Source organism: Entamoeba nuttalli, assembly GCF_000257125.1.
Source record: "Entamoeba nuttalli P19 unplaced genomic scaffold asmbl_3820, whole genome shotgun sequence".
Taxonomy (NCBI): domain Eukaryota; phylum Evosea; order Mastigamoebida; family Endamoebidae; genus Entamoeba; species Entamoeba nuttalli.
Genome location: NW_008576352.1, coordinates 868 through 14755, shown reverse-complemented (window position 1 = coordinate 14755; position 13888 = coordinate 868). Strand labels below are relative to the sequence as shown.

The window sequence follows — 13888 nt, the reverse complement described above, 5'->3', positions numbered from 1 at the left end:
ACATCATTTCATTTATTATTTGATGTAATTTTTATTTGTTATTTCGTACACATTTATTATTTTCAAACATCAATTTCATTATTTATATTCATTTCTTTTCGTATTTATATTCTTCATTATTTTATTTGATATTTTTATCATTTCAGTATCATGCATTTTATTAATTGATTATTCATTTTATTCGATATCATTTATTACCATATTTCATTATTTTTATTCTTTAATTATTTTATTAATCTAGTTGTGTTATTCTTATTTTGTATAATTTGATATATTTCTTTCATTTTTATTATTTTTTACAACATGATTTGTAAAATCTCTTCATTTGCAATTCATATTTCATGTATTGGTATAGTTAATTCAAATGCATATTCATTTCTTATTGATATTATTCAATCTCTTATTCTTCTTTATTGTTGTACATTCAATCTCTAATTATTATTTTAGAGCTAATATTTGATTCTTGAATCTTCTTTATATTGTTTAATTCAATTTTATCCAATTTATTTTTGTTAATGTATCACAGGTGCAACATATCTAATTACTAATTTTAATCCAATGTTATTTCTATTGTTGTAAGTTGAATTACTTTCACTCATTTTATTATTGTTGTCTATTTTATCTTTCATATCTTCTTCTATTTTATTATTTCTTTTCACTTCTTCGTTCTTCTCATATTTGAAGACACATAAATATTTTTATGAATCAGAATCATCAAAAACTACAATTCCATTCATATTATCACTGATTGTAATAATTCTTTTCATAGTTACACAACATCTCTTAATATTTATTTCAATCAATATTCATTGAATTAATTCATTGTTACTTTGATGTGTTAGTTCATTTTTTTCTTCAAACAACAATTATTTTTAAATCGTAATTATATAAATATGAACTATATTATGTGAATTAATATTAATAATAATTTAATCATCTAATATGATATTTTGGTTGGTGATGAATAACAATTGAGATAATCACATTGTAATATCATGCATTTTATTTTTACATATTCTAATTCATTATTGAATATATATATCAAATATTAATACATTATCCAGTTCACATGCGTTCAATCAAATGATATATGTCATTGTTAATATTAAAATATTTCAATGATTATATTATCAATTGTTGATTCACAGAATCATATGCATTCTTTACATCATGGAATATCTTATTCTTTCTTTTCTTTTTATATTCTAATTCTTTGATTCTTATATAATTATTAACCTTTTTTTCTTTAGTTGATAACAAAACTTTTTGCACTATATTTGAATCTTATTTATTTGATGTTTAACATCATTTATTTCTAATAAATGTGTGATTCGAGTTTATTTATTGAAGTGAATATCATAATTATCACATTCAGACAACTTATTTGTCTATTTTTATAGTTATTTAGAACAATAGTCATTGTGTATCAATGTTATCTTTCTATCTAACATTTATATTGTGATACTTTCATTATAATTTATTAATAATTGGAATATATATATAAATTTCTCTCAATACACAATTGGATGCTTCAAATAATATCATTGTATTTCATTAACACCATGTGCTTTTCATGCCGTATTTCTTTTTATTACATATTTGATTTTTTCTTTTATTATTATAGCTCTGTTATTATTATTCCTTTCTCTTTCTTCTATTGTTCTTCTATAGTATATATTATCATTGCCTATTTCTTTCATCTATCATATCCTAGTTTTATTTGCATTTATTGTCTTCGTTCTTTCATCTTAATTTCTCTTCACTCTTTTTATGTTTCCTTAACTCTATCATTTATTGATTATGTTTTTTATCTTCTTTGTTTTTTTTCAGTAATTATCTTTACTTGTAGTTATATTTTAATTTTATACATTCTTCATTTATTTTGTTTATTCTTACAGTGATATGGATTAAAACTTCTGTCTTCATTATATATATATTATTATATTTACTTGATAATGTGTTATTTATAATTGGTAATAGACTGATTAAGATCGTTATTTCATTGATAATGATTATAATTATACTTCTGGGCATATGTTTTAAGTATATTTTTGGTTATAAAATTGTTTTGATATAACTTTCATTATAATGTCGTATTTCAGAAAAAAAAAGAGTCAAGAAAATAAAATATGATAAGATAGAAACAATAATGAATTCAATAAATGAGTTAGTAAAAATATGAAACATTATATTTACTTATGAACTAGAAAATGAAATTAACATCACAAAATAGTTAAAGACATTAGAATTAAAAAATATGAAAAGCATCAAGAAACATTGTATCTATTATAACCAAATATAAATATTTCAATTAATTGATTACAAAAAAAATAGATTAGATCTCTTCAGAAGAAGAAACAAAGAGCATAAATAAAATAACTCTATCAATTCTTAAGCAATTACGTTTTATTAAAAAATGTATCATTTTTAATAATTATTTTACTTCCTTTACTCATAAAATTAATTATTTTTAAAAGACATTATTAATAAAAGATATATAACTAAATATAACATTAGGGTTAATGTCACGTAATACAAAAATAAACTATTATAACTAATCATATATATTACAAATAAACCCATAATTCTATCATTCTATTTTTCATACTCAATAAAAGAAGAAATAAAAGACAAAAATGAAGTGATGATCCTTTATTTAAGTGATTAACCATGATAATCATCTTTCGGGTCTGATTAAATTTTTTCTTTTTTTTTAAATTCCACAAAAAATATCCAAAAGAATGAAAAATGAACTTAAAAAAGAAACAAATCATAATAGCTATGTCTGAAGAAGGTAAGAAACCTCACAAATGCAGGTTTGTTTTTTTTTCTTGTTGAATTAATTTATTGTATAATAAAATAATGTTATTAGACATCTTGGTTGTGATAAAACATACGTTTCTTTGAGATATCTTCGTGCCCATGAAGCAAAAGAGCATTTAAACTGTCCTCCTGAGTGTAAATTATGTGAAGAGCATCGAAGTAGAAGAAGGACAAGAAAGAATCATGAAGAAGAAGTTTGGTAGATATTTTTTAATGAAAAGAGAAAATGACAGAACAACTAAACAATAATTTAGGATATTCCAATTTTAATAGAATTACCAAGTAGTTTATGCATTAGACTAATGGACGAAAATGATAAAATTACAAATAGTAGTAATGTTTGTTACATATTTTACTTTATAAATTAATTGATAATAAAGAATAATTATTTGTAGTTAATTCCATTACCAAGAACTCCAAGTGCAAGAAAAGTTATACAAGACTTCCTTAAAACTGCAGAAGATGATGAAATAAAAGAATTAGCAGTATCTTTTTATACATTATTTTGCCATACAGTTGGACCATTTTTATTATATGAAATAGAAAAGAAACAATATGCACAAGTTTTGGAAAAAGTTAATTCTATTGATGAAGTTGGTGATTATTATGGAGCTGAACATTTATTAAGACTAGTTGCTAAATTACCTCAAATTTGTTATGAAATACATTTTGATAAAATGGATGAGTTAAAAGTCTTTTTAGAACAATTTGCTCATTTCATGGAAGAGAATGCTTCAATACTCTTTATTGATAAATATTTCAGAATCAACCCCAATCAAAAAACAATCGAATAAAATTTTTTTGTTTTTTGGTTTAATTCAATTTTTGTGAATTACTGATTCTTTTGTATTATTTGTTAAATTTTATTATTAATATATTATTAATTTGTTATAATAATTCATGGGAGATCTAGTTCTATAAATAGCATATTTATATAATAATAAAATAATTTAGAATAAACTAAATATTCAGGAAAATCAACGACAAAAAAATTTAGATCAAAAAAAAAAAAAAGAAAAATTTGCAAAACATGATTTATTTTTATATCATTATAGGAAGAATTAATGGATTTGAAAAAAAGAAATGCTAACATATAAAAAAGAGTCTCAAACTGGGTAAAAACCGAAAAAAAAAACAAAAAAAAAATAGAATCTCAAACTTAAAAAACAACACAAAGAAATATGGCTGAATCAAAAAGAATTTCAATTTCTGATTCGTTCTCTGTTGACTTTAATGGAATTTCTGCAAGTGAAATCACTTCAGATGCATCATATATACCCAATCATTATAATGTTATTCGATCGCAATTTAAAACAATTCCACAATGTCCATTGCAACCACCACCTGATCTTAAAACGTATCGCGAAATTAGAGAAAAGAAAACAGGACGTTCTATTGGAACAGATAAAGCAGGGTCATCATTATTTTCTGGATCAATGATGTCAGATATAACTAATGTTACTGCTAATTCAATTCAAATGCAAGAAAAATTGGAATCAATGCAAATAGAATTTCCATTAGAATTTAATGATAAAAGTCATTCACCAAAAGTTGATGAAAAATATTTAATTTATTCACAAAGAGAATTAGAAGATCTTAAAAGAATTGTATTATTAATGTTAGACCATTGTCCACAAACATTTAATCTTTTATTTGATTCAAAAACTGCATCAAGTACGAGTAGAGGTATTTTAGCTATGACAGCATCAACTCAAACAACAATAAGTTTTATTCAAAAAATAATGAATTTGGAATTTGAAGAAAATGCAGGTACTGATAAATTAATGAGAGAAAATTGTCCAACAAATTTATTATGTAAATCTTTATTTGAAGCAATTATTCCAGAAGTTTTTGTTGATAAAGTTAAAGAATTCTTTACTGAATTTATAAATTTAAAGTCATCTTTCGAGATTGATGATTTATTTGTTGAAAACGATGATGAGATTGAATCTAATTTCGAACTTCTTCAAAGTTGGACTGAAAAATATATTAAAATAGTTACTGATTTTTTCCCATCACTTCCACTTACTATCTTCCAGATTTGTAATGTTTACAGAGAATTAATTATTAAACATTTACCTAATCTTCCTAAAGGTGAAGCTGACGTTATGACTGTAACTTTCCTCACTCAAAATTGTTTTATGTCTATTACTGAAAATCCGGAAAAGTTTCATATTAAAGGATTAAAGAAAAGCTCTCATATTGTTGAACGTAATTTTACAATTCTAACAAATGTATTAAAAACATTGTTTGCAGGAAAAAAATTTAGTAATAAAAGACATGGATATATGGCACCATTAAATCCATTTATTGATTCATCATTTAGCAGATTACGTGTTGCTGCATTAAAAAATTTTAAAGCATCAAGTTTAACAATTACAACATTAAAAGAAAGTCAATTAATGGATGCTCGTGCTATTTCATCTGTTCATAGAGAGTTTTCAGAAAAAGCAAATACATTAATGAATGGTTTTCAAGGACATTTAAGACTATTATTCTTAGAAAATATGTTAGATTTAGGAAGTTATGAACGAAAATGTAATCATTTAAATGCATTTGATCTTGAACAAGTTAAATTATTCAGAAAAGAAATTACCAAACAAAAATTAGATTGTTATTTTATTATGAAAGGAACAGTAATTTGTGAAAAGAAAAAAGATAAAAATGATGTTATTCTTTATGATAAAGTTGATAAGAAAAATGCTACTGTATGTGCATGTTTTATTACTGAAGATTTCTTAACATTTATTGATTTAAAAGGAAATATATTTGTTAAAAGAGTATTTAATAGACAAATTAATTCAATTCAAGTTATTGAAGGTGCAGAACAACATATTACAATTGATGCTGTTAAACAAACTCTCTTTATTAATGGGGATAACAACAATTTGTTTATTATTTATTTAATGAGAGCATTTGCTCATGGATATTATAGAAAACCAACATTCTCTCTAAAAGCACCATATGTAGTTACTACTCGTATTTTACCTTATCCATTAAATCATAAAAATCAATCTGGAGGATTCCTTGGAGTATATAAAGCAAATTGTGCATCATTTGGAGTTAAAATGAATAATGGATTAGTTTTTGATATTGCAAATGATATTAGACTACAAACACCAGGAGAAGAAAGAACGCTTGACCTTAGTAAATATTATAACGATGACTATAATAACACTAAAGAAGATTGTTTATTAGATACTGATATGCAACCCATTTTTTGCTCTCTTACTCATAACCATTTCTTTAAAAAAATTGTAATAAAAGATACTAACCTTCGGAGATGTTATTCCCAATTAAAAGATATTCTTGCTACAAACACTACTATTGAATCACTTGCTTTAATTAATGTTTCATTAGGTTCTAAATGGGCTGATGTTTTTGAAGGATATAATTATAATCCAAAACATCCATTATTAGAGTTAGATGTGTCATCAAATCAAATGGATTCGAAAGGAATTGCTGCCATTGGAACTGTTATAAGATGTTATAGATTAGAGTCAATAAATTTAGCAAATGTATTAACACATAGTAGTACTGTTTCTGCTTTTCTTGATGACTTAAGAAAAATTAAAACAAGTATTCCATTACGTTCATTAAATATTTCTGGTGCTCAAATGTATTACACACAAACTGAGTTTCTTGTTTCATTAATTAATGGAATGTTACCATCATTAACAGAATTAATTATGAAAGACTGTGAAGTACCTAAAGAAACAAGTTTAATAAAATGTGTTTGTGCATTAAAGAAAGTTGTTAAATTAGATATCACTGGATTAAACTTCAATCAAGAATTAATTCAACATTGTGTTGATAACCTTGGAAGCAAATTAGACCAAATCACTAACCTTTCTTTAGAAAAGGCTGTTATTGATAAAACAACATTAAGAAAATTCATTGAAGAAATTCCAGCAAAATCAGTTTCATTAGACTTAAGTGAGTCATCACTTACAACAGAAATTATGACATCATTCTCTCATATGTTTGCTGGATTAACTTCTATTAAAACCATTAATGTTTCATATACAGACATTGGAGATGAAGGAATTATTTCCCTTTGTGAAGCATTAACACAAAATACTGTTGTTGAAGAATTAAATATTTCTGGTTCATTTGGTAGGACAACAAAGAAACAAAGTGATACATCAATAGAAGTTGTCAAAGCTATTTGTAATTTGTTAGTTTCAGGATGTCCATTAAAAATTTTAAGGATGGCTGGAGGTAAAAAAGAGTCTCAAAAATTAGGAATTAATATTGTTCCAATTTTTGATACCCTTGTCAGTCAAAATCAATTAGAGGTACTTGATGTTAGTGGACATAATTTTGGAAATAAAGGTGCATTTTCATTATCAAATATGATTCGTAGTAATTCTAAATTAAACGAACTTAATTGGGATGAAAATAATGTTGGAGTCTCTGGAATGAGATCTGTTGCTTTGAAACTAAAACATAACATTACCCTTCTTAATTTCCAAATCCCAGTTATGGATTGTGGTTCCTTAACTGGAAGGGATTTGTTAGAAGCCCGTAATATCATCAACGATATGCTTATTTCTTCTAATTAAAAATTATTTTTAATTAATGAAACTATTCTATTTAATATTTTAATAACAAAAATATATTTCAAAAAATAATTTTATTTGTTAAAAATATTTTATTTCAATTAACAATATTTCGTTCATCAATTAACTCTAGTTCTGAAAGAATTAATGAGTCTTTGATTCTTGGCTCTATTATTAAAGAATCAACAATATGATATTCTCCTTCTGAACATGTCACTGGCATTGAATAAAAAAGACCTGTATCAATTCCGTATTCTCCATTACTAGAAACTCCCATACTAACCATAATTCCTGGCTTAGTTCCATAAATCCAATCTTTAATATGTTGACAAATTGCATGAGCAGCAGACCCAGCAGAACTCGCTTTTCTTGTATTGATTACTTCTTCACCACGACATCTAACTTTTTCAGTAAAAGCATCAAAATCTTCAATACAATTAGCTAATGGTTTAATACCATTTTGGTCAGCAAGATATGAATATGAAAGGTCTGGTTGCATTGTATTAGAGTGATTTCCCCAAACAATAATATTATGGACAAATTCAGGTTGACACCCAACTTCATTAGCAACAAATGCGGTTGCTCTATTTTGGTCTAAACGTGTTAGTGCAGTTATGTGTTCAGGTGGAATACCTGATGCTTTACAAATAACATAGGCATTAGTATTTGCGGGATTAGCAACAACAACCACACGAACATCTTTATTTGAATAAGTTCCAAGTGCTTTTCCATTCATTTCCATTACTTTTTTATTTACATTAATTAAATCACTACGTTGCATTCCAGGTTTTCGTGGAACACCTGCAACAATAATTGCGACATCAACATTACTAAAAGCAAGTGCAACCTCTGTAGTAGAAATGATTCCTTTTAGTTTTGGCAAACAACAATCAGTTAATTCCATTGATAGCCCTTTTAATGCCATATCATTTAGATCATACAAATGAAGAATAACATCACAATCAAATAAAAATCCCCTTCCAATGAGAAAACATAAATTATATCCAATTTGACCAGCAGCCCCAGTAATTAAAACATGTAATGGTTCAGTTCTACTGACTTTTTCCCAAGGAATTGGTTGTTGCATTGAATGATGATAATTTCAAGTTTATTTACTTTTTAATTTAAAAAAGAAAAAGTTTGGTTTTTAATATTATCTTTTAAAAACAAAAAAAAATTAATTATTTAATTAAACTATAATTAATTAAAAATATATCATTATAACAAATTGAGCTCTAATAACAAAACTATAAAGAAAAAAACAAAAATAACTAGAAGTAGAATTCAAATTTGTTTTTTATCTCCCATCACCATTGTCAAGAGTAACTTTACCATTCTTGACATTTTCAAAGATAACTTCAGCAGTTTGTAAGAAACAATTGTCAACATTAGTAGCATCACGTGCAGATGCTTCTAAGAATAATAGTCCATTTTCTTTAGCAAATGCCTCACCTTCTTCTTTTGTAACTTGTCTATCAGGAAGATCACATTTATTACCAACAAGCATAATGGTGGTATTTGGATTACTGTATTTTCTACATTCTTCTAACCAAATTGGAATTTTTTCAAATGACTCTTTTCTTGAAATATCATACACTAATAAAGCACCAGATGCTCCTCTATAATAACTTCTAGTGATAGATCTGAACTTTTCAGATCCTGCAGTATCCCATATTTGAAGTTTTACTGATTGACCTTGAATTGGAATAGTTTTTGTTCCAAATTCAACACCAATAGTCAAGTCATGAATTGGTTGGAATCTTTTATCTTGGAATTGAAGAAGAAGACATGACTTGCCTACTGCAACTTCTCCAACAATAACATATTTAAATACATATTGATATTGTGATTCAGCTGGTTTATTTGAATCAATTACAGGAATTACCTTTGGGTTTTGTGCATTTTGTGTTTGTTCACTTTTTCCACAACACTGAATGGTAAATATTCTTGATTGATTCAAAATTAATGTGTTAACAAACAGACATCTTTAACTTATTTTTGAGTTCATTTTTTATTTTAAGATGTTTGGTACTTACTATTAAGTTCTTTGTATCATCATTACAAAGACATATAATTTAGTCCATATGGACATTGTTAGTTATTATTACCTTTCATGTTTAAATAACAGCAATTTAATTAAATGAAAAAAAGGAGTAAATAAAATGAACAAAAATCAAACTAAAAAGAGTGAAGAATAGAAAAGTCTCAGAAAAAAAGAAAGAAAAATAAAAAAGAATAAAAAAACAATTTAAGTTTAAAAACAAAAAATGAGTGATGCGTTTCCTATTTTATGTGAAAATTGTTTACCCAAAGAAAAGTATATTAAAATGACAAGAGCAAGAATGGGAGAAGCATGTAAATTGTGTGATAGACCATTTGATGTTTATAAGTGGAGAATGGAAGAATCAAATTCAATTAATAAAACATATGTTTGTTTGAATTGTGCACGAATTAAAAATATGTGTCAATGTTGTTTAAAAGATATTGAATATAACATTCCCTATTATGTACGAGATGCTGCATTAGCCCAAGTGAATGGAAGTATTTCTCAAACAACAAGTTTAAATGAAGCAAATAAAGAATGGTTAATAGAAGTTTCTCAAAAGAAATATGAAATTACAGGACAGAGTGAATATGATAAAGTTGATCCTAATAAAGTTATAGAGAAATTAGAAAAGAAATTTAGTTATGTATCAAATATTCCTGATATAGCAAAAAAGACACAACCATTAATAGAAAAACATGAACTAAAAGAACAGTCTCAACTAAAGAAAGCTTATATAGCTAAAAAACCTAAAAAACCACAAAGTTTCTTAAAGTGAATTATTTAATAAATAACTTGAACATATAAATGAATTAAAAAAAAATCTATTTGTTTAAAAATTCAATCAATTTTTATCATTCAATTCTAAATCAACTACTTTTAATAGTTCTAAATTAGTTGCTGTTGTTAAACGTAATTTTTCAATTCTTGATTTGCATAAATTAGCTAGCTTTTCAAGCATTTCAATTAATGAAGCATCTTTTGATCCTGAAAAATAGGAATAATGAACTTTACATAAGAAACTTGCAATTGTAACACCCATTAATATTCGTTTGTCTTTTTCTAACCAATCAACAACCCATCTTAAGAGAAGAATAGCATTACTCGTTGGTAACATTAATAGTGTTTGTTGTAAATTTGATGGAGAAATTTTACCAACTAGTTTTAATAAATGGTCACTTGGAGATAATCCACATAATAAAATATTTGGTTCAGGTGGTTGTGGTTTATCTCCAACAGGGTTGAGATTCCATTGTGCTAACTCTTCTTCATACCCTTTCATAGAAAAATCTTCTTTTGTAACTAAATCCAATACTGCCATTAAATCTTCTGCATCTTTAATTGTTTCTATTGTTTTTCTTGATGCTTCAGTAGTATCTAATCTATCAGGAGCATTTCTATCAACAAAATCTAATTGCTTTAATTCTTCATCATTAAAATGTTGAGTGAGTTGTTTATTTTCTTCTTCTTCAACAAAAATTTGTTCTTTTGAACGCATCCAAACAATAAATGAATGATCAGCTGATGATGAAACAATATAATCACCAAAAGTAGAACATCCTATTGAAAGAATTCCAGCGTTATGTTCTTTGAATGTTTTGATTTGAATTTGTTTATCAGCATCCCAATATCTCAATGACTTATCTCTTGAAACAGAAAAGAAATAATGTGTTCTTGGAATACAAGCAATTCCAGTAATTAAATCTTCATGTCCTTTAAATGTTTTAATACATTCACCATATTGTAACCCCCATACTTTTATTGATTTATCAGCACTTCCAGTAATAATTATATTATTATCATCACTAATGTCTAGTGCAGTAACAGGTAAATTATGACCATATAATGATAAATAAAATTGCATTGTTGGTAATTTATACACTTTTACTGTGTTATCCATCAGAGCAACAGCAAGAACTTGTTTTGACACAGTTAAATTAAGAATTGAGTCATCCATTTCCCATTCATTTTCTTTAGTCAATGTAACACATTTCTTTCCATCTTCATCAGTAAGAACATCTACCATCCAGAGTCTCACTTGTTTATCTTTTCCCCCACTCACTAAGCCAATCATATCTCCTCCTTTCCATGGTTTAATAACAGTAATTTCTCCAGAATGAGCAGTCATTGATCCAATAACAACAGATGCAGCTGTGTCAATGATTTCAATTGAACCACCAACAGTACCAATGGCAATAAACCTTCCTCCAGGTAAGAATGTTGCTGTATTTGCTCTTCCACAATCAATACTTCCTAAATTAGTTCCATTTGGATTCCACATAGAACAATTCCCATCTCCAATACATGCAACTTTCATATCATCATCAGAAACTAACACTAATCGTGCATCGGGTCTATAATGATCTTGAAGAGGTGCAGGATTCCATTCTTTATATCTATACTCTTTAAATCCATTTGTAATAGCTACAACCATTAGTCCATCATCTCCAACACAAATAGATTTTATTGTAGTATTCAATTTCATAGCATGTCTTAATGTAACATAATCAGTTAATAAAAATTCTCCATCCTCAAGTCTTTTTTTTCTTTTCTTTGATTGAAGTCGTTCATTTGATGTTATAATTTCTGCATATCCTAAAGTTCCATTATTCACACGCATTCCAAGAATTTTTCCTTTCTTTGTAAATTCTTCTACATCTCCTCCGATAGCAAGTACTCCTTCCCCTTTAATTTCCAAAATATCATCCTCATTATCAACACGTTCTAAAACACGTAATTTACCATCAATTGTTGATGTTAATAAAATATTATCTTCTAATTCAATAAGTGCTTTAATAGCTGCACGATGTCCAACTATTGTTTGTCTACATTGTTGAATTTCTAAATCCCACACTTTAACTAATCCATCATCTCCAACAGAAACAACAAATCCTGGAATAAATAATGCACCTTGAATCATATTAAGATGTCCTCTAAAACGACAAACACCTTCTTCTCTAACAATGTCCCAAACTACAATTTCTGGTTCATTTGCAACAGATAATACCATCTCTCCATTTTCACTAAACTCAAGAATTCTAACTCCTGTACGATGTCCACTGAATGTAACGAGTAATTCTCCATCTAAACATGAAAAGATATTAACTTTTCCATCTACAGTTCCTGCAGCAATGTGATTTCTTTCATCGTCTACAGCAATTACAGATATTTCTTCATCACAAATGTATTTACGTTCAATAGTGTTTGTTCTTGTATTTAATAATATGACTGTTTTATTACGTACAACCAATATTTGTTTACTATTGAAATAAAGAATATTGGCAGTTGAAATAGCCCCACCACGAGCATCAACTTTGTAGTCCAAATAAGTTTTGACCATCAATTCTCATTTTTAAATTCTTTTAGGGTTTTCCAATGAAAAATATTATTTGTGAAAAACAAAATATTTCAATTTTTCTTTTCTTTTTGTTTTTGATTCATTTTGAAAATAATATTTTTTCCATTCTTTTCTTTATTAACTCATTCAGAAAGATAACAACATTACAAGAATATTCATTAGTTATTTTAATAGTTGTTAGCTATTTGTTTTACAAAGAATTTGAAAGTTCAAAAGAAACATACTTTTGATTCTTAAAAGAATATAAACATATCTATTAAATTCAAAATTAACATTCATTTATAACAAATAATTTCAATATTCCAAAAAATGATTACTTTAAATGATTTATGACAATACAACAATTAATGTTTATTTGATAAAAACGTATCAATGTTAAATTAAGTAAATTTTTGTAAAAATTTGTTCATAATATTGTTTATAATCTTGATGAAATACAAATATTGTATTTATTTGATAAAAAGAAATGAAGAAAAAAACATATTTAAGTGAGATAAAGAAGCTTATTATTCATTGTTTCAATTGCAATAAACATATCCATATGTAAAAAAATATGATATTATATTTATAATAAATAACATAAACTCTAAATAATTGAGATATTATAATATAATAATTGAATAGAAATGAAAATAAATGAATTAAAAAGAAGATAAATATTTAATATGAGATCAAACAACCTCTTTTACTAAATAGAAACGTATTACATTAAAAACATAAATGATTAAAATTATATTCGTTTAAATAAAACGTTAAATAATAAATAAAAAAGAATAATAGTAATAAAATAGTTTCAAACAATAAGATTTTCTTATTCTTTTACGAAGAAATTCATCACATTTTAAAATGAATAGAATGTCATTCTGTTGATAATTTGCAAACAATAACAAATCTTTATTAACAAATTGTCAATTAACAACTAAATACAATGACTCCAATAAACAAAATATGAGAAACAAATAAATATGAACTAAGTTTTAGATGAGATTATTATTCAATTAATATCAAAAATCAAATGAAAACATTATTGTTTTTTTTCAAATTATTATTACATTTTCATGACAAGTCAATAAAAGAAATATCATTATTTTTATATTCTAT

At 25.8% G+C, this 13888-nt stretch overlaps 6 protein-coding genes across 6 annotated transcripts; 3 read left to right on the top strand and 3 right to left on the bottom strand.

The window, feature by feature from the left end:
* Positions 1–2781: 2781 nt before the first annotated feature.
* On the top strand, positions 2782–3617 carry ENU1_082170 (hypothetical protein; the record flags this gene model as incomplete). Its single annotated transcript, XM_008858745.1, has 4 exons — positions 2782–2816; positions 2873–3017; positions 3078–3161; positions 3219–3617. 4 exons carry the CDS (start codon positions 2782–2784, stop codon positions 3615–3617), a joined length of 663 nt encoding a protein of 220 aa, XP_008856967.1.
* Positions 3618–4004: 387 nt separating this feature from the next.
* ENU1_082160 (GTPase-activator protein for Ras family GTPase) lies at positions 4005–7388 on the top strand (the record flags this gene model as incomplete). The annotated part of the gene is made up of 1 exon (XM_008858744.1): positions 4005–7388. The coding sequence occupies one exon, from the start codon at positions 4005–4007 to the stop codon at positions 7386–7388; it is 3384 nt and encodes a 1127-aa protein (XP_008856966.1).
* A 94-nt stretch (positions 7389–7482) lies between these two features.
* Positions 7483–8472, bottom strand: ENU1_082150 (malate dehydrogenase, putative; the record flags this gene model as incomplete). The annotated part of the gene is made up of 1 exon (XM_008858743.1): positions 7483–8472. The coding sequence occupies one exon, from the start codon at positions 8470–8472 to the stop codon at positions 7483–7485; it is 990 nt and encodes a 329-aa protein (XP_008856965.1).
* Positions 8473–8682: 210 nt separating this feature from the next.
* On the bottom strand, positions 8683–9370 carry ENU1_082140 (Rab family GTPase; the record flags this gene model as incomplete). The annotated part of the gene is made up of 2 exons (XM_008858742.1): positions 8683–9315; positions 9365–9370. The coding sequence occupies 2 exons, from the start codon at positions 9368–9370 to the stop codon at positions 8683–8685; spliced, it is 639 nt and encodes a 212-aa protein (XP_008856964.1).
* A 282-nt stretch (positions 9371–9652) lies between these two features.
* ENU1_082130 (cell cycle control protein cwf5, putative) lies at positions 9653–10207 on the top strand (the record flags this gene model as incomplete). Its single annotated transcript, XM_008858741.1, has 1 exon — positions 9653–10207. One exon carries the CDS (start codon positions 9653–9655, stop codon positions 10205–10207), a length of 555 nt encoding a protein of 184 aa, XP_008856963.1.
* Positions 10208–10273: 66 nt separating this feature from the next.
* ENU1_082120 (WD domain, G-beta repeat-containing protein) lies at positions 10274–12769 on the bottom strand (the record flags this gene model as incomplete). The annotated part of the gene is made up of 1 exon (XM_008858740.1): positions 10274–12769. The coding sequence occupies one exon, from the start codon at positions 12767–12769 to the stop codon at positions 10274–10276; it is 2496 nt and encodes an 831-aa protein (XP_008856962.1).
* Between the last annotated feature and the right edge of the window lie 1119 nt (positions 12770–13888).